Below are 22,987 nucleotides of genomic sequence, written 5' to 3'. Positions count from 1 at the left end.
TTGAATGCTTAATTAACTACAATAATCTTCCTGTTGATGTTGGCCGAGCAGTGTAGAACAATGCATAAATTGCTCGAACAAGATGGAGAACTAAAACTTGTACAATATTAGATAAAAATAAAAAAAAAATTACAAATTTTTTTTTACGATTAAGAATAAATTATATTTACATCCAATTGGATAAAAATTCTATGCTTACTCTCCTAAAATTTATTTTTTTCTAACATTTTAATCTAAACTTAACAGAAAACCATTAACTTTAAATGGGATTCAAATGCCACGTAAGAAAATTTTAAAAATAATCAAAATTATCTTACATAATATAACAGCCATCCAAGAATATAAAAACAATGTATGTATTGTCTTCCTCACTCGAGCAATTTTGACTTTTTATATGAGGTAAATTAATTCATTAACATCGTCAATTTAATTAGATTTAAATGTATATTTTACAGATTATTGAGTGTAAATGTATTAAACGTAAACCACAGAAAGATTTTTATAATTTATTCAAAAATAAAATACAAATGATAAGGCTAAAATCAAGAAAAAAAGGTTCTTTGTTTATTTGCACGAAAATATTAACAGCTTGTTTGAAACTACATTAGATAATTTGATGATTGAGGATACAAGCATCAAATTGCAGTATATGTTTGCAATATTCTTTTGTCATTCAATTCGACTTCTGTAGACCCTATAAAATTTCCTTTGACCATCATAAAAGAAGAATTGTGTATTAGCAAGGGATATTCTAGATGTTGATCTCATATATGTCAGAAGTTTTTGAATTCCCGCAATCATCATAGGTTAAGGCCAGGCTTGTCCTCATGGTATATCACGAGCTCTCCTGCAACCAGTGGCCATATTCAAGGTTCTCATAACATGAACAAGTGAAAGGGACAAGCATATGAAGGAGGAATCTGCACAAAGAACAGTAAAAACACATGGCCTCAAAAAAAAAATACTCCAAATTCGGGGATGAAACTATGACCAAGTGAATGGAAGCAGGCCATGCTATGAATTGCATAATATTTTGACACTTCAACAAAGCAAGCCAAACAAGTTGAGCTGCAAGCAAAAGATCTGACGCAAATCAAGCCTCTTAAGATGAACTAAGTTATATTTTTTAGTATTGTTCTATGGGCAAAATCAGGCCAACAAAATTGTCAGTGAGCACGTACAGAGCTGAGATGCTGTCAAACGTGAACTTTTTTAAAGCAGAAGTTCATACTTCGTTATATTTCTACAGAGCCGGCTTTCCTTTGGCCGCTAACATGTCAAGCAATAGTCCAACTTCCTAAAATCTGATACCAATTGATAGAATGATAGTAAATGAATCATAGTAGTGTCCTTCAAGTCTTCTTCCCAAAGACAAGATCAAAATGATAAACTTTTTTCTCTTTATTATATTTATTTTCCAAGATAGAGAGATCATCAACCAATGAAAGAATTACATTTTTCAAACTTCTCTTCCATATCTACATACAAAACCATGTCTCAAAATCCCAAATCTTCCAATTAGAAACAACTAAATCCCAATCCTAAACCAAGGTGGAGCAGGAGGACGTCGAAGGATCAAACAAGGCCGGGACAAGATACTTCCTCCCGCGGGCCCCATTCGCGTTGTAGCTTGCCCCCGTTGTAGGGTCCACCAACAAATCCCCGGGATATCCCGGATACGCCCCCTTGGCATAAACCCCCGGGCACGCCGTCGCCGCCTCCAACGGCGCTTCCTTCGGCCCCTGGTAGAATCCGTCGCCGAACGGATTGGTCACCGTCCCGGCCATCATGCTTGCCAGGTTCATCACCATGCCGTCAATCCCAATGTCGCCGTTAGGCGCCACTAACGGCGGGGTCTGTGGCCCGTAGACCGGCTGATGGAAGGGCCAGGCGCACTGACCCGGGCACTGGGTCGCCGGGTTGCCGACCCAGATGTAGGCCGAGCCGGACCTCCGGTCCGAGCCGTGGAGCCCGCACCGGCTCATGCAGAACCCCTCGACCGTCACGTCCGCGGCCGTTAAAAGCAACGCGATCCCGCCCTTCTTCGGGCCAGCCTTCGCCGCCAGCTCGGAGATTTGGTCTCTCGTAAGGGACTTGCCCAAAGAGCACATCTCGTCCGAGACTTGGCCAGCCAAAAGGATTTGGGTCATCTTTGAGCTCTTGATTCCAGCCTTGCTCAAATAGACCGCATCTATGGTGTTCCACCACTGAGACACGGAAGGACTTGATAGCTTTTGGTGGGGTTGCGGGGTGAGGGAGAGGAGGAAGTCGGAGATGATGGACTTTTGGGATGGGGTGAACTTGCCATACCAGAGGATGGCGATGGGGACGTCACCTTGGAGCACTGCTCCATTGTGGTATTCGAGTGGTGTTGGTTGGACCAAGGTGGCTAGCTTTCTGGATCCCATGCACACTTGGGCCAAGCACACTAGTACTAGAGCTAGAAGGGTGGCGCTAGCTATTTGAGTTGAAGCCATTTGGGAATGGGGAAGGTTTCAAAAGACGGAAGAAAGGAGAGGTTTTTGATGGAGTTGGATGAGTGGTGAAAGGAGGTATATATATAAGTAGGTGAGTAGGGGAGAGTGCGTTCAATAATTGGTCACTCGGAATAAAATAAATAAGGTAAAGAGGGCTTCGTCTCAGCTTCGTGAGACATTGTGGAACGCACTATGTGGAGTGGAATTGGGATCCATTCTATACCCTTCTCTGGTCTTTTGTGACTATCTAAAGTTCAAAATCTTAGACCAATGGCCTCTTAAATATTGTAGTTTAATAGAACAGAACGTGGAGAGGTGGCCGGGGAATTGGGTAGGGATGGGTTCCTGGCTTAGTCTCAGTTGGATGGCTTAATGGGTCGGGAAAATTCCAACTTCCAAGATAGACTCAAAATTGGATGGCTAGCTTTCAACCATCTCAGCCGATCATTAAGCGAGTGCATGTGCCCCATTCCCTTGGGAGTCCACAGTCTATGTCAGCGTGCGATGGCTGTTTGTCTCGAGAACAGCTCAATGTTTCCCACACGTGTCAGGGAGCAAGTCTAAACAGTGGGACATGTTTAATTAATAATGCGGGTTACAATAATTTTTCTTTTTTTTTGCGCTAAAGTAGATAATTCATATATTTGTAGTACGATACATCCAACAAAGTTAGAAAACAACAAGAACGTAACCAGCGTGCTCTCAGCAACTCTCTCTCTCTCCGACTCAAAGGGCATTCTCCAAGTGACTAGCAACATACGAGGACATCTAGTCCATGACTTCATTAGCCTTTTTGAATACGTGCTTGGCCTGAAATGGTACACCACCACCGTTACAATGACTTTTTTGACACGTGGACTCATCAGTTATATATATATTTTTAATTTTGGAATATTTGCTCTACAATTTGATTGTTAGTTAACAAATCAATGGAAATGGTTTTGATTAATTTGAGTTGTCTAGATCAGTTACGTCAAAACTCAGACGTTCGCTAAATTGATTGGACCGGAGCATTATAGTCAAGTGAGGAGTTATCGCGTTAGAGTTACCCACACTCAGTTGTCTGCAGTGAGTAGATATACTCATGATGCCAGATATAGTAGTAACATTACAGAGTCTTGTAGTCTGAAGGTAGCAATCAGAAAGAGATAAAGGAGATGAGTTTAATAATTTATATTACTTTATGATTTTTGTATTCTCAACTTCTAAAGTATTTATTTTTTTCTTGTAGATTTCTAATGCTTCCAGTAGTCATAGAGATAATGATGATACTGCCCCTTGATAGTCCTTAGACGCTTTTTAATATAATCACTTCAGCGTAGGCAATTAGTGGTGCCTATAAACGTCGTTTTTTATAACTCACGATGCAAAATAAAAGCATCATAAAATTATTTTTCCACGGTAGAATTGTCGACGCTTTTGCGACGTTTTAGAAAGTGTCAGAAATTTTACTAGTAGTGCATTTTCATGTTGGCAAATTCATTAAAAAGCGTCGGTAATGTCAGATATTTTTGTAATAGGTATTACTAGCTAGGGAGAGAATTTGAAATTCTAAAAACTCTCCATGCATCTCTAGCTTTAATTGATCGGTCTGCCATGGTCGATTTCGAGGCATATCAATGGTAATATAATATTAGGAGAATGAGAGGGTGCTTCCTCTCAGTTTCGTGAGACATGATGCCAAGGGTGGACCGTGGAATTCTGGAGCAAACATTGGTGGCGAACAGCTACTGGGATCCAGGTTATAAAGTCTCTGGTATCTTTAGCCAAGGACAACTTCATAGTAGTTTAATATGTCGTGGCCTAGAGACGGCTGGAGACCTCTACTACCATATAGGTTATATGGTCATCCGTGGGGCTGTCGAAAAGCATAGGACCCGGGGAGGCCATGCCCTTGGTATCGGGTGGGGAAGGTTCCTTAACTAGAGTCCTTAAGTTGATGGCTTTTTGGGTGAGGACGGTTCCAAGCAAGTCCCAGAAGTTTATGGCACTTCAACCCTCTTCGGCGTTCATTCAGCATGTGCACGTGCTCCCTGGCTCTAGGGTCTCGTTTATAAATGAGCTGATCATTAAATAAAACTTGAGCTTTGTCTGCTTTCAATCGAATGCACTTGGTGGAGCCAACTACTACACCGAAACCATTAATGTTCAGGAAGGACTTGGTTTGTTTATAGTCCTAATCGTTGTCTCAAGCCTAGCTACAACTCTTAAATAGATTTAACAAACATATACTCTATAATTATGCATGGAAAGCAATAACCAAATTATGGCAACTTTCTGAGTTGATAACAATAATACTTATTTTGAAGGTTCAAGTTGTTTGTCATGCCACCATTGGTGGCTAGCTAACATGTAATAAAGCATACAAATTACATCTGCGCACAAAGTACATCAAATTTCTGAAGTCATTTTGGTGGAATGAGATTGCTTAACACTACGAATGCCACTCGTGCAGCATATATTTTTAAGGTTCAAGTTGCTTAATTAGCATGTCACCATGCTCCCTAAGTTACAAAACCAGAAGGCCGAGACACCCATGAGACACGCTGGAGCCTAACAGAGCCCACTCATCTCCTCCAAGGGTGACAGCTTTGGAACCGAACCCACTCCATTATCACTTGCAAACAAGCGAAACCAGAAGACAGCAAAATAATGTAGCAAAACAATTAAATGCTTGGGCAGCGAATAATTCCTTGGTTTTTATAAAGGTTGTTGTCGGATATACCAGAGACTGCGACTGCGGCCAGAGGGACACGGAGAGCAGCGATTGCAAAGGCGTTTGTTTTCTCCTTTCTGGAAAGAGGAAAGTGGGGAAAGATTATAAAGAAAACGGGGCAGCTGGGTACAGTTGTTACTGTTGGGGTCAGTACTCGGACTTGGACCAGTTTGTAGAGATTCGCTTGGGTCTATTTTGTAGCTCAGATCTCGTTACCACCCAAGTGTGACATACCTCCTTCCACCCTTAGCTCATGCTGTGATAGGCAGGTGTGGGCGGCAAGTGGGTCAGCTAGAATGAGGGCAGCTGATGTACAGATGTTGTTGGAGGGTGAGCCGGCCAGGCGCTGTGAGGGCAGGTGGATTTGGAGGATGCAGGCTCATCCGTGGGTGGCACTTTTCATTTGGAAGGTAGTCTGGGACTGCATGCCGACCAGGAGGATATTGGCCAGGAGGGGGATAGAGGTGTCCCCGATGTGCATGAACTGTCCGGAGGCGGTGGAGACTATTAGTCATGTGCTTTTTGAGTGCCCACGAGCAGTTCAGGGCTGGAGGAGGGCATCCTTCCCTGGGCTTACCTTTGATTTTTTACAGCAGGTGAGGATTGCCTTACGATCGCCGAGCACTGCTGGATGGGGTACTGCTGTTGTCTACCTGGCATATAATATCTGGCTGGACAGGAACGCCAGAGTTTTTGAGGGGAGGATGGCTCCCCGGAGGTCCATTGTAGAGCGGGCTCTCTATCAGGCAATGGAGATCTTGAAGGCCACTGAGCTTGATTCATCTGGGATAGCTAGGGATATCTGAGACCCCCTCTTCGCTACCACAGCGTCCGGGTTTGTCTTTGTCTCTTGGGAGCCCCCACCTCCTGGCTACCTAAAAGTGAACTTCGATGGAAGCTTGCCCGGCGGTGGCGATCTGGCGGGAGTAGCTTTTGTCATCAGAGATCATGGTGCCAGACTGATTGCAGCAGGGGGTTGCCGCTCCTTCGAGGCCTGGGAGGGGTTTTCTTATGCGAGATATGTTTTGCAGGTAGGCTGCATCATTCTGGAGGAAGACTTAACTTCCCCGATAGCGCGCCTCAAGGAGATGGGGCGGGAGGTAGTGAAGCACATGCTTCTGAGTGATATTTGCCGAATGCTACGGGAGTGCCGGATTCTTCAGGTTGGGCATGTCTTTCGGAAGGCGAACCAGGCGGCTGACTGGATCGCCTCCTTCACTGCACATCACTCTGAAGAGTTTCTCTAGACTCAGCAGTTTTCTGTTCCTTTTACTTTATGTTGCTTGCTTGATGCTGATGTAGCTGGCAGTACTCATGCTAGGATAGTATGAGATGTCGATTCACCAAAAAAAAAAAAAAAGTCCTGTATTTTTGAAAATGAATTACTGCTGGGCATGGTGTGGCTTGCATATCTAATGTGAACATAATTTTTTATATAATGCGCGTCATATGCATAATGCTATAAGTCCTTTGAGTTCATAAAAATAATTCTTTAAGAGGTTGATACTTCAATCGAATGCTCATGTGTTAGTTAAACCTATTACCACTTTTTTTTAAAAAAAAAAAAGTGAGAGGTGAGAAAAAGCATCAATAGATTGCAAACATTTAATTATAAATGTCGCATAGTTCGACAATGTCATCATATTAAGACTTAAGAGCAGAGGGTATTCACTTTTTATAAGTAGTTTTTCAGATGACGGACCTCTTTTTAATCTATTTCATGCCTTCAATCTTCATCATTTGTTTATGAGCTCTCAAAAAACCGAAGTCTTAGAACAATGGATTAAACTGGTCACATAATGGACACAATTGATGATGCAATTCAAGAACATTTTAAGAGTAATAGGGTATTGGAAAAAGTAGCAAGATTACTCTTATTTTCTCATTCACGTTAGTCCTTCAGCGCTAGGATCTGCATGTAAAAATTTCCACCTCTGCATATACGTCAGTAGACCATCGGAAGGTGACCAGATCCAGAACTCACGAGTTTCTGGTGAGCAGGTGGTGTCCGATACAGCGCCCACCGAGCTGGCACATACGCGCAATCCTATCAAAAGCCATCATTATTAGTACGCGCACTGCCCTTCACGCAACCAAACCATGTACGCAATTCCAAGAAATTCCAGCCTGTGCCCCCCTCCTAACGTTCTAAAATTTCAAAACCCTTATCCCACTCTTTGCCCAAAATACCCCGTTCTCATCCAAAACGCTCCCTTCCACCCCTGTCGCTGGCCTGGTTACCGATGCAGGGCCATTGTAGGAAGAGAAAACCTTTCCTAAATGTTACAGCTGTTAATAGCACGCGGCAGCCAGCTGTTTAGTGACCGTTCTGAACCCAGACCGCGTCGCCTTCATGACCCTAAAGCTCCTCCTTGGGGCCACCACCTTTGTCCCCTGTTTCTACTCACCTTCCATGAATTATTTAATCAATAACACCATCTGGTAACCCTCTTCCCTTCCCTGCCACTATATAAACCCCCCCTAAGCCCACCCTTCTCCCTCACCCAGCTACGGGCAAATCTCCTCTCTTCCTCTCGGAAAGAAGCATATAATATAACCCGAGACCTCTCCTCTCCTCTCCTCTCCTCTCCTCTCCTTTAGTGTCCTCTTTTAGTTCTATACTAATGGCTTCTTCTAGTATTAGGCCTTGTATCCTTTGTATTATGATAGTAGTAGCTTGTCTTCTGTTCCAGTGCTCCTATGGTGCTAGAAAGCTCAATGTCTTAGTGGAGGAACAATCTCCAGTCTTAACCTACCACAAGGGGGCTCTCCTCACCGGTCCTGTATCGGTGAACCTCATCTGGTACGGTAAGTTCGCCGCCTCGCAGCGAGCCATCATCTCCGACTTCGTCACTTCCCTCTCCACGAAGGGCAGTGACCAGAAGCAGCCGGCGCCGTCGGTGTCCACCTGGTGGAAGACCACCGAAAAGTACTACGCCCAGTCGAAGACCAAGTTCCCTGCGCTCACTCTCGGTGAGCAGATCCTCGACGACTCCTACTCCCTCGGCAAGTCGCTCACCGACGCCGACATCGCCAAGCTGGCGAGCCGCGGGGCTCCGAAGAACGCCGTCAATGTCGTCTTAACGGCGGCTGACGTCGCGGTCGAGGGGTTCTGCATGAGCCGGTGCGGGACACACGGGTCCTCGCCCCGGTCTAAGTCCGGCCGGTTCGCTTACATCTGGGTCGGCAACTCGGCGACGCAGTGCCCGGGTCAGTGCGCGTGGCCCTTCCACCAGCCGGTCTACGGCCCCCAGACCCCGCCGTTGGTGGCGCCTAACGGCGACGTCGGGATCGACGGCATGGTGATCAACTTGGCGAGCATGATGGCCGGCACGGTGACCAACCCGTTCGGTGACGGATTCTACCAGGGGCCGAACGAGGCGCCGTTGGAGGCCGCGACGGCGTGCCCGGGGGTTTATGCCAAGGGGGCGTATCCGGGATATCCCGGGGATTTGTTGGTGGACTCCACCACCGGGGCGAGCTACAACGTGAACGGGGCCAGCGGGAGGAAGTACCTGGTTCCAGCTTTGTTTGACCCGTCGACTTCCTCCTGCTCCACCTTGGTGTAGAAGTAGGGGAAAAGTTAATGGTCGTAGTGGGCTCTGGGATGTACACGGATAAAGAGATGGGGGGGGGGGCACTTGAATGTTACTATAGATATATATGGTTTGTAATTCTTTCATTCATTCGATGAAATTTAAATTATGTCTTTCTATTATTTTTATTGACTTGATGCCTAAAAAACATCACTAACGAGGTTTAGCGATCGCTAATCGCCCAAGGTGATTGTTGCCACTGGAATTCGAGGCGAAGGTTGAATATCCTGTGCTATATCCGGCGAAGAATCCTCCAATATTCAAGTTAATTGATTTTGAGAAAAACAGTGGAGGAGAGATATGCCGGATCAATTGGAATTTGGTTGTCTAATTTTCTTCTGGTTTTCACCATTTTATAGAAATGTCATGGTATTTTTGTGAAGCTCGTATGGGATGGTAAGTATTTTAGAGAAGAATGTTTAAAGTGCTCCAACTGTATGTTTAAACTGCCATTATCCAACGCAAACCATGGTGTACCTTCAAATAAATGACATCTTGCATAAAATTTTGGTGGGTTTGCAATATGCGATCACTAATCCACGAATTTGATGTTAATTAAAACATAATTAGATTTGAAACATAATTAGCTTCCTAAGTCTCTTCAACTTTAACATGAAAAGGCAATGCTGGGACCGATGCAGCATCTCAATCCCCCCATCGCTCAATATTTTCTCTATCGGATCATGCATGCCTCAATTCAGGATCCGCTCTCTTAACTTTATGTATTCCTTGTCATTTATGAAAGATGAAGACCACACCCCTTCTTCTATTTGATAGTCTATATAACCATCAGCCGAACGTATTAGAGCTTGAGCTCAAGATTCGAACCTTAAATATTAGCAGAAGCCATGGTGTATTTCTCATATAATAATGAACTTTCTCCAGTAGGATTCATTTTATGTTCTTATGAACCCTACAACAGTAGTTTTTTTTATTTTTCTGAGAGAGAGACCCTGCATTATAATTATCCAAATCTAGATTTTAAGGATGCACCATTCAAAAATCGAATCTAGAATCTCTGGTTATGGGGAATGACCATTGAGACACATCCTAACTTGCGAGTAAACTAACCATTTCTTGTGGTCATTGTTGCTGGAAATTAGACCCGGAGGCGACCGTCGGCTGAGAAGGAGGAGCTTCGGTGCTGGAACGGCAGGTGGAGGTGGTCCGTCGGCGGGCGGCGTCCTTCGGAAGACCTGCAAGAAGACGGTGGCCGGGGTTTCCGGCGCCGGCCCTCCGATGCTTAAGTCAGAGGGGGCTAATGTGTAGAAGGAGAGAAGAGATATGTTTTTTTTTGGATTTTCAGAGTCCAACACCCCTAAGATAGGAGGGTTCCCCTTTTATAGTGGGGTAATGGATTACCTGTGATATGACGGGGCGAAGTTACCGTGTGATTGAGCGTGTCGTGCGGATTAATGCACGATAGTGCGAGTCAATGCCTTGCCGTAGACAATCAGGCCGTAGCCCAGGAATTGTCATGGCTGATTTAATGCTGCCGAGCAGATTTGCCGTGGAGGGCTTGAGATCCGTAGATAGTTGGAAATACGTGCATTGATTGTTGAGTAAGCCGGAGGTCTGCAGAGACCATGCGCATTAATTGTTGAGTAAGCCGGAGGTCTGCAGAGACCATGCGCATTAATTGTTGAGTATGCCGGAGGTCTGCAGAGACCATGCGCATTAATTGTTGAGGGCGGCGGCAGGACATGGTCCTTGGTCGTACTGTCGGTGGATGTGACCATAGTATATAGGTTGGGTGCCTTCAGGTCCGATGCTGGGCCAGGCGCCTTCAGGTCGGACACCTGGCCGAGTGCCTGGATGAGCGCTTCCTAGTCAGACGCCAGGACGAGCGCCTGGACGGGCGCCTCCTGGTCGGGCGCCAGGCCGAGCGCCTGGACGGACGCCTCCTGGTCGGTCGTTGTCAGGTACATGCTGACCGCATACCCTCGTGTTTCGGAGCGGCTTATTTTTCCCCCAATACAACCCCACGACTTCCGAATTCGAGCCGCTACCAGGCTCGGGCGCGGGAAGTAGTTGTTTTTTGCATTAATGCGGGATGGGAGATTTTGAATTATTTCGGCGCTCCGCATACTTCAAGGCGCTTTTAATGGGAGGAGACGGGGCGACATCCTTTTGCTTTTCGATGTGTCCTCGCTTTGTGAGCTCATGATGGGGCCTCGCGATCCGATACGGCGCCCCCTTGATTCTGCATTCAAGGCGTCGATTTAATATGCCGTTTCGGCTTTCGGGGCCGACGCGTGGCATAATCTGGACGGGAGGCGAGATCTTGTCTTGTCGATCCGGGCCGTTGGAGAGGTTTATATAAACCCTTAACTCGGTTTCAGGGTTTCTATTTGGTTGCCATAGCTTGGTGTTTTCCGGTATCCCCTTGTTTCTTCCGGCGGCCTCCCGAAGCGGTTACTCCAGCTTTCCCTCTCCAATCCTGCGATTCGTTGTCATCTCCGGCAAAGTTTTAGAAGGTGCTTTCTCCCTCCTCCTTGTCTGCTCTGAGGGTTTTCGTTTTTTGGTTCCTTCCCCCTCTTTTGATTGTTTCTTTAGGATGGGTCGTGGTCCGGACGAATTCGGATCCGCCATGAGCGGTGAGGAGGTGGAGATGGCTGAGGAGTGGTTTTTCCCTCGGCGAGGGTTTCGTCTGGAACCTGCGAGGCCGGAGGATCGAATAACGAGGCCTCCCCCGGGTCGGATCGGGGTGTATCTGGAAACACTCTGGGCCGGCCTGCGGTTCCCCTTCCACGGGTTTGTGAACGAGCTCCTGGCGACTTATCAGCTCGTCCCAGCGCAGCTCGCTCCAAACACGTGGAGGACGATCGTCGGTTTTCAATCCCTGTGCCTTGCGCACGGGATACCGACCTCAGTCAACATCTTCCGGTGGTGCTTCTTACTGAAGTCCAACCCGGGAGACGGAGAATAGTTGTATCTTGCCCTTTGAGGTGGTCGGTCATTCTTTCGGGGTGCTCCGACCTCCATTCACGGGTGGAAGGAGAAATTCTTCTTTTTGTCCTCCAAGCGGTCATGGGGATTCGACACCAGGTGGGGGCAGGCCCGACTCAAGACTGCCAACAAACTCCCAAAATTGTCCGAGAATGAGCAGAAGATCCTCGACGCTCTTTACGGCCTCGAGGAAAACATTCTTCTGAACGACCTTATAAGCGAGGACGCATTAGTCAACGTAGGCTTGAGCTCGGCGCGTCCTTAGGGTAAGGGTGGTGGTGGTTGTTCTTTCTTCTCTCTTTCTTTTTTTTTTTTCTTTTAATTCATTTTGCTCTTGTTTCTTCTCTAACATTCTGACTTTCCCTTCTTGCCTCTAGAGACGTTCCGAAGATGGTGACCAAGAACGCAGCCCTCTACGCTCGCTTCCGAAAGAGGGCAGCCGAGATTGGTGGGGCCCCACCCGAGCCAAGAAGAAGGCCAGGTCTTCAGCTGGTGCTGGCGCCGAGGCGAGCATAGCCCAGGGCGGGCCTTCCAGGCCTGCTCGGGAGGTCCCGAGCACCGACCGCAGGGGCTCGGGTTCCGTGGGAGCTTCAGCGATGTTGGCTTGCCCGGCTCCTATCTCTCAGCGCCCTGATCGACGTCCTGTCGAGCAGCGGCGCTCGGATCCCAAGCCGGGGAGCAGTCAGGGTGCTCCGAGGTCGCCCCCGGCCCCGCCGAGCCCAGCAAGGCTCAGTCTCCCTGGTCCCTCAGAAGTCGATTCCCGATCGGAGAGGAGGCCGTACCTCCCTTTGTGGGATGTTTTTGAGGGTGACTCGGCCCTCGAGAATCCTGCTGTAGCACGGCAGGTTTTCCGAGCTGCGCTGCTCCCGACCGACTAGGCCAAGATCCGGTCCACGAGCTACAACAGCTTCTTGGACGGAACCTATTACTTCGCGATCCGGGTAAGTTTACCTTTTTAACCCTCGTTTTCAGCTTTCATTTTTTAGCCTCAACTCATTCGTTCATTCGCTGTTCACAGCATCTTCATGAGGTCGAGACCCTGATGCACATAGCGTCTGACTATCGGGAGCGGGCCCGAAGGTGTCAGAGGGGACAAGAAGAGGCCGAGAGGTAGCTCTGCCAGGCCGAGGCGAAGCTCGGCGAGTCCGAGCTTCTGCGGAGGGAGCTGCTCGCAAGAGTAGAGGCCGGCGAAGGCGAGCTTCGGTCGCTAACTGCGGTGCTTGAGGAAGAGAAGGGCGCACATGCCTTGGCCAGGTCGGAGGTGCGCGCTGCCAAGGCGCGTCTAGCCGAGGACCATTCGGCGCTCGCTGTCCGCGAGCAGGAGGTGAAGGGCGCCCAACTCAAGGTCAAGGAGCTCGAGACCCGCGAGGAGAGGGCCCAGGAGGAGGCTCAGCACGCAGTGAGACTCTTCAGGAAATCGGAAGAGTTTCGCAACCTGTTGGAGGAAGAGGCCGTGGATGGACTCATCCGCCGCTTTGAGGACTTCCGCAACCAACTGAGGAGGCTCTGCCCCGAGTTCGACCTCAATCTGCTCCAACCTGGAGCAGGGGTCGAGGAGGGGGATGGGTCTGAAGACCCGGCTGGGGCCGAAGTTCAGGCGACCGAGGAGGCTGAGGTTCCCATTGAGGGGGACCCCGAGGGAGCTTCTGATGCTGCCCTCCAGGCTGCTGGTGAGACCTAGGCCGAGACCTACGTCGCGGATGGACCTGAGAGAGAGCTCCGATAGAGCATGCCGAGATGACTGCTGCGGATGACCTCGGAGCTGCGCACGCCTCTTAGGGTTTTGTTTCTTTGTTTGTTTGTTTTTTTTTTTTGTAAGGTCGGCCCCTGAAATTGTACGGCCGAACCTTGGTTTTGTACTTAGCCTCTGGGCTTTATCAATAAAGAATTCTCTTCTCTTTTCCTAAATTTGCGCTCGCCTTGTCTTTTCCTTCTACATAGTGGATAGATTTTCAATCGTTTAGACTAAGATATCCTTTGGCGTATTCCTCGGGCTCGGCTAAGTCCCGATTGCGCTCGCTAAGTCATTAAGCTTAGATTTGATAGGGAATGCTTCAAGCTTGGACTTTGAGAAAATTCATCGTCCTCGAGCTCGGATTCGAATTTCTCCGAGCCCTCGAGCTTGGATTCGAGTTTCGCCGAGCCTTTGAGCTCGGATACGAATCTCGCAGAGAGGGCTGAGCTCGGTCTTGACCCCGGAGGGGTTTCGTCAGGCCTTTAGATCATCTTCCGGAAGGTCTTGGCCGAGTCTTCAGACTTGGCTTTCCGGGTATAGGCTTGCCAAAACTTTAGAGTCGGTCCCCGAGGGGATCGTAGACCAGAGTCAAGCTATTGTTAGGGCCTTCGTGGCAATTAACCTTGAATTTGGTTGGCGTACCAACTAGTAGAATCGAAACATAGCGACTCAGCACTTCTGAGCTCGGCTAGAGTGTTTAGGCTTGAGGCCGTCGCTGCAGGTAGGCGTCAACCTAGACCGACATTTAAACTCGGCTGAGCCCTCATTCAGGGATCTGTATAGATCAACCTGTAGACTAGTGGTGAGAGCATGCCTGGGGTTGAGACTTCGGCTTTTGGCCGGCTCGGAAGGGCATCTCGACCTTGATCGGGGGAGATCCCGAGCTTGATCAGAATTTTGTCGATCGTTATGGTATATAAACAAGTGGATGCAATAATATAGGGGCCAGGTGAAGGGTATCTTTCGCACCATTAGAGCCGAGCACTTCAGGTGGAGGTAGCCGATTCCGCTCTGCGATCGGCTCTTAGAGGCATTCTTTGGCCTGGAGTCCGCTTCTGCGGATAATATCGTCCGTTGCAGAATGAAACGGCGCTTTGGTCAGGGCCTCGCGCAACAGCATAGCCCGCTCCAGCCGATCAGGGAAGAATACCGCAGTCATTCTGTTTTAGGCGCGCACGCGCGTTGGAGGGTCCGCGAAGGTCCCACCCCATTGTTGTCTTTCCGAGGTTGAGGGAGCTTGGTCTCATTGTCGACCTGGCGACGCTTCCCGAGGTCGAGTGAGTTTGGGACTACTGTCGACCCACGTGGCATCCCGACCTTAGTCGAGGGATCGAGCACAAGGTCGAGGGAGCTCGGGCTCGCTGCCGACCTGGTGACGCTTTCCGAGGTCGAGGAAGTTTGGGACTCTACTGTCGACTCACGGGGCATATCGACCTTAATCGAGGGATCGAGCACGAGGTCAAGGGAGCTCGGGCACGCTGTCGACCTGGTGACGCTTTCCGAGGTTGAGGAAGTTTGGGACTCTACTGTCGACTCACGGGGTATCCCGACCTTAGTCGAGGGATCGAGCACGAGGTCGAGGGAGCTCGGGCTCGCTGTCAACCTGGTGACGCTTTTCGAGGTCGAGGGAGTTTGGAACTCTACTGTTGACTCACGGGGCATCCCGACCTTAGTCGAGGGATCGTGCGCAAGGTCGAGGGGTCTGGGAATGCACTATCGACCTGCGACGCTTTCCGAGGTTGAGGGAGTTTGGGACTCTACTGTCGACTCACGGAGCATCCCGATCTTAGTCGAGGGATCGTGCGCATGGTCGAGGGGTCTGGGAACGCACTATCGACCTGCGACGCTTTCCGAGGTCGAGGGAGTTTGGGACTCTACTGTCGACTCACGGGGCATCCCGACCTTAGTCGAGGTATTTGAGGGAGATCGAGACCGAGCTCGATATCAGCGCAGCGAGGTGCTTCAGGCTTGACTGAGCATCCAAGCTTGGTCGGGCATCCGAGCTTGGTCGGGTTTTCCTAGGATTCATGAGCATCCCAATATCAGGAGGAGTATGAAATAATTAATGGAGAACCGTAAGCAAATCATCATAAGTGGAGTGAGAGTTGTATTTCCATTTGTTGATGACCTCCGAAGGATTTATTGGTAGTACATCCGAAGGTTCTTGGAGTTCCAACTTCGAGGAATAAAAGTTCCCTCAAGAGACTCCAATTTGTACGCTCCGGGCCGCTAGACTCGCGCGACCCGGTAAGGTCCTTCCTAGTTTGGGGCTAGTTTTTTCTGCTCGGTGGGCTGAGAAGCTTCAGCCCTCCTGAGGACGAGATCTCCTACTTTGAAGAGCTTGGTTTTTACTCTGGAGTTGTAGTACTGTGCCGTTTTCCGTTGATACCTCGCCATACGAACTCGGGCCGCCTCCCTGGTTTCCTCGACAAGGTCCAGGTTGCCCCTGAGTTGGGAGGAGTTGGAGGCTGCGTTGTAGTGTTCCACTCTTGGTGAGGGGAGCCCCACTTCCAGAGGAATAACAGCTTCCATTCCGTATGCCAGGTTGAAGGGGGTCTCGCCGGTGGAGAGCCGAAATGTTGTTCTGTAGGCCCAGAGGACATTGTAGAGGTCTTCAACCCATTGTCCCTTGGATCGGTCAAGCCTGGCTTTGAGCCCCTGAAGGATGGTGCGATTCGTCACCTCGGTTTCTCCATTTGTCTGTGGATGGGCGACCGAGGTGAAGCGGTAATCGATGCCGAGCTCGGAGCAGAATTCTCTGAAACGGATATTGTCAAACTGACGACCGTTATCAGATATAAGGATGCGGGGGAGTCCGAATCTGCAGATTATTAACTTCCAAACAAAGTCCCGCATCTTCTGCTCGGAGATTCGGGCCACCGGTTCGGCTTCGACCCATTTGGTGAAATAGTCAATGGAGATGACCAGAAATTTTCTCTGTCCGGTAGCTAAGGAGAATGGCCCCAGGATGTCGATCCCCCATTGGGCAAATGGCCAAGGAGCACTGATTGAGGTTAGTGGGGTCGAGGGTCGGCGCTGGATGTTGGCGTTCCGCTGGCATCGGTCACACCTTCGGACGAAGTCCGTTGCGTCTTTTTGAAGTGTGGGCCAAAAGTATCCTTGGCGCAAGATTTTATGAGCCAGTGCTCGGCCTCCTAGATGATTTCCGCATATCCCTTTATGGACCTCTCGCATAGCGTAGTCCACCTCTGACGGACGGAGGCATCTGAAGAGAGGAGAGGTGAAGGATTTTCGGTAGAGCTTGCCTTCATATAATATGAATCGGGAGGCTAGACGCCTGACTCGGCGAGCCTCGAGGTCATCATTGGGGAGGACTTCACTTTGTAGATAGTTGACGAGCTCATCCATCCAGCTCGGTTCAATTTCAGTGCAGAGGGTCGGCTCAGGTTTTTCTGTGCTGGGTGTTTGGAGATATTCGAGTACTATCGCCTTGGGGAGCTCGCTCATGCGGGAGGTCGCCAACTTCGACCGTTGATCGGCCCTGAGGTTCTCCGTTCTGGGGATATGGTGAATGTTGAAGGAGCCTAGGGCGGATGTGAGGTCTCGCAACTTTTGGAGATATTTCTGCATTGGCGGCTCCTTTACTTCTCAACTTCATGGCCACGACTCGGTCCCTTCCTCTAGCGCCAACTGTTGCTGGAAATTGGACCCAGGGGCGACCATGGGCTGAGAAGGAGGAGCTGCAGTGCTGGAACGGCAGGTGGAGGTGGTCCGTCGGCGGGCGACGTCCTCCGGGAGACCTGCAAGAAGCCGGTGGCCGGGGTTTCCGGCACCGGCCCTCCGATGCTTAAGTCAGAGGGGGCTAATGTGTAGGAGGAGAGAAGAGATATGTTTTTTTTGGGTTTTCAGAGTCCAACCCCCACTAAGATGGAGGGTTCCCCTTTTATAGTGGGGTAATGGATTACCTGTGATATGACGGGGCGAAGTTACCGTGTGATTGAGCGTGTCGTGCGGATTAATGCACGATAGTGCGAGTCAATGCCTTGCCGTAGGCGATCACGCCGTAGCCCAGGAATTGTTATGGCTGATTTAATGCTGCCGAGCAGATTTATCGTAGAGGGCTTGAGATCCGTAGATAGTTGGAGATACGTGCATTGATTGTTGAGTAAACCGGAGGTCTGCAGAGACCATACGCATTAATTGTTGAGTAAGCCGGAGGTCTGTAGAAACCATGCGCATTAATTGTTGAGGACGGCGGCAGGACATGGTCCTTGGTCATACTGTAGGTGGATGTGACCATAGTATATAGGTTGGGCGCCTTCAGGTCGGACGCTGGGCCAGGCGCCTTCAGGTCGGACACCTGGCCGAGCACTTGAACGAGCGCTTCCTGGTCAGACACCACGACGAGCGCCTGGACGGGCGCCTCCTGGTCGGGCGCCAGGCCGAGCGCTTGGACGGGCGCCTCCTGGTCGGCCGTTGTCAGGTACATGCTGACCGCATACCCTCGTATTTCGGAGCGGCTTATTTTTCCCCCAACAGTCATAAATCATTTTAACCTTCCAAATGCAGTATGTTGGTCTCTTCTCTTTCAGGTAGCAATTTTCTTCCACAAAGCTAAACAAAATCCCAAGATTCTGGTTCCTTTACCTGCCCTTTTTTTTACAACTTCATCTAAACCTTTAGAAAGATACATGGCTTTTCTACAACATTGATTCTACCTAGAGAAAGAAACATCTTCTTGCTTACCATTCTAATCACCCACATCTGCAACAACTTCAATCTCCATCTATTATCGACCAAGGCAGCACCACCTCCATGCATCTTGCTAAGTATCACAGCCCTATACAATTTTCCCCTTTGTGATATATTAAACATTAAGTATAATCTGGATAGTAATTAGAGCTAGCAAAATATGACTTGAACAATGTTCGACCCTTAATAAGAATGTTTTGGTTTGGGCTAAATAGTTCGGATTGTAAATAGGTCGATCTATTTAAACTATTTAATAATCAGTTCGAGTTTGGGTTTCCACTTTTTAGCCCGTTTAACCTATTTAATAATTGAGTTGGATCGAGTTAAGCATGTTGCCTATTTATTAAATAGGTTAACAAGTAATACAGGTTATAAAGGTCAACAGGTTATACAAATTAACATATTAATAGGTTATATAGGTTATACAAATTAGCTGGTTATATAAATTAATAGATTAAGCAAGTTATATTTTTATTAAATAGATTAAGCAGGTCGGATCGGATTACCAGTTTATAAAACATAACAGGTTCATATTTCTTTTCTAACCATGACACATATATGACCTTCTTGACTTAGCTCTCATCAAAGAAAATTTCAAAGCCTATCCGAGAATTTCCAAAAATCCACGAACCATACTATTTACAATGACAACATGAAAGTTCGTTGACCTCATTCGCACTAGCGGCTTGGTTTGTGCAAGCCTTATTCATTGAGCTCGGATCCGGTGCAAGTTTGGATAACCATCACATTATCTATTCTAGAGATAGATTGTTATGGGAGCCAAACAAGATACATCTTCAAGATTGACAACACGGAGGGTCCGTAAGCACCCTATGGTGCAGAACATGCACGGTAGAGGATTTCAACTCTTATTCATCTCATGTTCATATGCTAACATTGGTATATTAAGTACTTAATTACTTTTCTAATAATAAAATTGGAGATTATATGAAGGTCCTATGCTAATGATGGCATTTTAGGTACTTACTTAATTAAGAAGAAAATTGGAGGAGCATGCACCCAATGACTACTGGATATATAATCAGCTTCAGATGATGACCGCATTGTAGTGTGGGAAATCTGAGCATGAATTCCGAACATTGTCCCGTTCCAGGTTCATTATTGGCTAAACTTAGCAGTGTCCTTACCCAAATAGCTCTCGTGAGGAGTTATAGCACTTTGTGAGCAGATCTCTATCAACCGTGTTATTTTCACCGTGTAGTGACCTAAATCATGCCCGTGTCAAGTTATGGCACACAGAAATGCCCGTGTCATCGCCGATGTGGTAGAGAACTCAATACCCAGATTCTAAATTTGAGGCCATCCTCGGACTGATTAGATTGCAGCCACACCAATTAGACCCTGCAATTTGGTCGTAAATAAACTACATAGCTTCACTCCGTGCAGCACAAATGACCCCAGATGCTCCAAATGTGCTGCTATTAGATTAAAGTCTCAACACATGGTCTCTGTTGGGTTTGAAATAGGTCAATGCAGATGAAACGACAAGTAAGTTGCCATTCCATTATTCCTTTTCTTTTAAAGAACAATAATAAAATGGTGTGTATATATATATATATATATATATATATATATATATATATATATATATATATATATATATATATATATACGAGAAAAAAAGGTTATAAAACTTCATTATGTATAAATACATGCATATATATATACACGTCCATCTACGTATTCGTGGAAACTTCGTTATCGCACAGCGCATCATGTACCGTCAAACCAAGGTGGAGCAGGCGGAGGTTGAGGGGTCGAACAAAGACGGGACCAGATAAGTCCTCCCATGGGCTCCATTCGCGTTGTAGCTCGCCCCTGTCCTGGGGTCCACCAACAAATCCCCGGGATATCCCGGATACGCCCCCTTGGCATAAACCCCCGGGCACGCCGTCGCCGCCTCCAACGGCGCTTCCTTCGGCCCCTGGAAGAATCCGTCACCGAACGGATTGGTCACCGTCCCGGCCATCATGCTCGCCAGGTTCATCACCATGCCGTCGATCCCGACGTCGCCGTTAGGCGCCACCAACGGCGGGGTCTGGGGCCCGTAGACCGGCTGGTGGAAGGGCCACGCGCACTGACCCGGGCACTGCGTCGCCGAGTTGCCGACCCAGATGTAAGCGAACCGGCCGGACTTAGACCGGGGCGAGGACCCGTGGGTCCCGCACCGGCTCATGCAGAACCCCTCGACCGCGACGTCATCCGTCGTTAAGACGACATTGACGGCGTGCTTCGGAGCCCCGCGGCCCGCCAGCTTGGCGATGTCGGCGTCGGTGAGCGACTTGCCGAGGGAGCAGGAATCGTCGAGGATCTGCTCACCGACCATGAGCGTAGGGAACTTGGTCTTCGACTGGGCGTAGTACTTCTCGGTGGTCTTCCACCAGGCGGACACCGACGGCTCCGGCTGCTTCTGGTCGCCGCCCTTTGTGGAGAGTGAGGTGAGGAAGTCGGAGATGATGGCTCGCTGGGAGGCGGTGAACTTACCGTACCAGATGAGGTTCACCGATACAGGGCCGGTGAGGAGAGTCCCCTTGTGGTAGGTCAAGACTGGAGATTGTTCCTCCACCAAGGCATTGAGCTTTCTAGCACCATAGGAGCACTGGGCCAGAAGAGAGGCCACCGCTACCAGGATACAAAGGAAACAAGGGCTAATACTAGAAGAAGCCATTAGTAGACGGGATGGGCTACAAACTTTTGAAGGAAAGAAGGATGGTGGCTATTGCATCAGAAATTGGGATCGAGAGTGGCGTTGTGTGAGCTATTTGGGGAGAGCGGTGGCGTTTATATAGTGCTCTTCAGATGGCTCTAGTGGAGGAGTACTCGATGGTTTCATTTTAAATATCGCGGAAATGGGAAGGTGCCCGGAAGCGTCCAGGGGGAGCAAAAAGAGGCGATGATATCGGGGGGCGGTTACCGGACCGCTTTGACGCGCCCCAATGGTCGGCGAGCTATTACGGGGAGACAACTGAGATTGCGTGTCCTGTTTGTGACCACAATAGCCTCGCAACCTGTGGACCAAAAGTCGGAAAGACAAGGTTATTTTCGTCATTTGATGGTTTAGTGGTAAGCTTTGGAAATCCAAGGGTGACTGTGCCAAAGGGTAGCCACGCTTCTCTAGAGCGGTGGCTGTTGGCTTGTGGACCAAGCCACCTCCCTTCTTTTTCCTTTTTTTTTTTTTTTTTCTTTTTTTTTTTCCCTCCTCCCCCTCCTCCTCCTTCTTATTAGTTAAAATAATTCTCCTTCTTCTCCTTCTTTTTTTCTGGCACAAGGGCAGCTCATATACTACAAATATAAATACAACCAATAAAATCAAAAAATAAAAAAACTATATAATGGCTTTGACACAGTTTCACTGTCTATCTAGACGAAACTATCAGGGCCGCATGGAAAGCTATCCAATCGACGGCTTTGTTGGCTTTTTTATGCACGTATGAAGTCTGATAGGAATTGCACTCCTCCATCAAACTTAGTGGAAAAGTTAATTAATTATCTTATTAGATCATATCATGCATCAATGGCGCAAGAGAGACTTGTGTTTCAGGTAATGTGGTAAGGCAAAGCTGTGGGCTGCCAGCCTCTCCGTGTCATGGCCAACTCGTGATGGGAATCTTCAGACAGCTGCAGGCCCGCACGTGACAACTGTAGCCAGCTCTCCCTACACGTCTTATTACTTTCTCTCTCTTTCAGCCTCGGTATACGATTTCCAAAGAAGAAAACAAATCAATTAAATGCGTTACCGAGCGTAGTTTTTGCAGAGTTTTAGTGTTGTCCGGGCTCCCCTGAACCGACCAAACGCGACCCTGTTGACATTATTAAGTGTAGTTCTTATCTCCGTGCATTAACTCGCTTGTGGACCCATCAAACAGTGTTGTTTGAGAAGAGTTTTGCTTGTTTCGGGAGAAACAAATGAGATGGGTTTTATTTACGTTACTGGCTGCTTTGCTTGCTAGAAGAGATGCTGATCTCATGGGAGGTGGACTTGTGGTGAAAACCAGAAACATGGCGAAACAAAGAATTGGTATCAATGAGCTCTAAATGAGTTATGTGTACACTTAAGCACGCCATTATGTTCGAAGCTGGTCTCTTACCCATCAAACAATTCTTAGACAGCGCTTTTTTAAACGAATAAGTGTTACGACCGCCAGGTAGCATTTAAGAAACAGGCATCAGAAAGAAAGAGTTCATTATTTGATCAAATAAATCCTCCTTTGTGGTTGTTTTCTTTTTCTAAGGAACAAAAACATTCTCATGAGTAGCAAGTTATTTCAGAAGTTACAGAATGACGAGAAACATACATCATATATGAAGTAACTATTTCTATAAAAATGACTGTTCCTATTATAGTTTTTTTTTAAATTTCCGAACCAAATACGTACACTTTGACCATGCGTTTCTCGAGTTGGCTTATAGCATACAAGTGTAGAGGGCTTAGTGTATCTAATATTATGGAATAATTATATATTTCAATAAAAATGACGAATGTGGTGGCTCCTCTCAATCTGGCAATTTCTTTGTTAATTAGACATGCCACCTTTTTCATCCAATGATAGTTAAGCTTTGCATCCAAACATAATCTAATTGTGAATAATTATGCTGTAAATATCTACATTTTTTTTCCCTTCTGCCCTCCTCACAATTATATCTGTCGGAGTGCAAGGTAGCTAGTGATTGGCATGGGGAAAACGGATCACATCATGTTTGCTTCCAGTCATCTTAGATGTCACAAATTTTCCTTGAGACAAGATGCTGCACGTATGGCTTTTATAGCATACAAGCTTGG

The 22,987-nt window shown here is 47.8% G+C and overlaps 2 protein-coding genes and 2 pseudogenes across 4 annotated transcripts; 2 read left to right on the top strand and 2 right to left on the bottom strand.

Annotated features, from left to right (window-relative positions):
* Nucleotides 1-1,379: 1,379 nt before the first annotated feature.
* Nucleotides 1,380-2,546, bottom strand: LOC120105966 (protein PHOSPHATE-INDUCED 1-like). Its single transcript, XM_039118759.2, has one exon. It carries the CDS (start codon nucleotides 2,475-2,477, stop codon nucleotides 1,542-1,544), a length of 936 nt encoding a protein of 311 aa, XP_038974687.1. The 5' UTR covers nucleotides 2,478-2,546; the 3' UTR covers nucleotides 1,380-1,541.
* A 2,943-nt stretch (nucleotides 2,547-5,489) lies between these two features.
* LOC149753200 (uncharacterized) lies at nucleotides 5,490-5,999 on the top strand. Its single transcript, XM_089924069.1, has one exon. It carries the CDS (start codon nucleotides 5,490-5,492, stop codon nucleotides 5,997-5,999), a length of 510 nt encoding a protein of 169 aa, XP_089780195.1.
* A 1,700-nt stretch (nucleotides 6,000-7,699) lies between these two features.
* LOC103720188 (protein PHOSPHATE-INDUCED 1 homolog pseudogene) lies at nucleotides 7,700-8,911 on the top strand (annotated as a pseudogene). The gene has a single exon (XR_015967434.2). The product of XR_015967434.2 is annotated as a protein PHOSPHATE-INDUCED 1 homolog pseudogene (transcript).
* Nucleotides 8,912-19,822: 10,911 nt separating this feature from the next.
* LOC103720182 (protein PHOSPHATE-INDUCED 1 homolog pseudogene) lies at nucleotides 19,823-21,065 on the bottom strand (annotated as a pseudogene). The gene has a single exon (XR_015967433.2). The product of XR_015967433.2 is annotated as a protein PHOSPHATE-INDUCED 1 homolog pseudogene (transcript).
* Between the last annotated feature and the right edge of the window lie 1,922 nt (nucleotides 21,066-22,987).

The sequence above is a fragment of the Phoenix dactylifera genome, chromosome 7 (genome assembly GCF_051530095.1).
Source record: "Phoenix dactylifera cultivar Ajwa chromosome 7, Ajwa_hap1_PhDact_Kaust_v1.1, whole genome shotgun sequence".
Taxonomy (NCBI): domain Eukaryota; kingdom Viridiplantae; phylum Streptophyta; class Magnoliopsida; order Arecales; family Arecaceae; genus Phoenix; species Phoenix dactylifera.
This window is presented reverse-complemented; position numbering and strand designations above follow the sequence as displayed.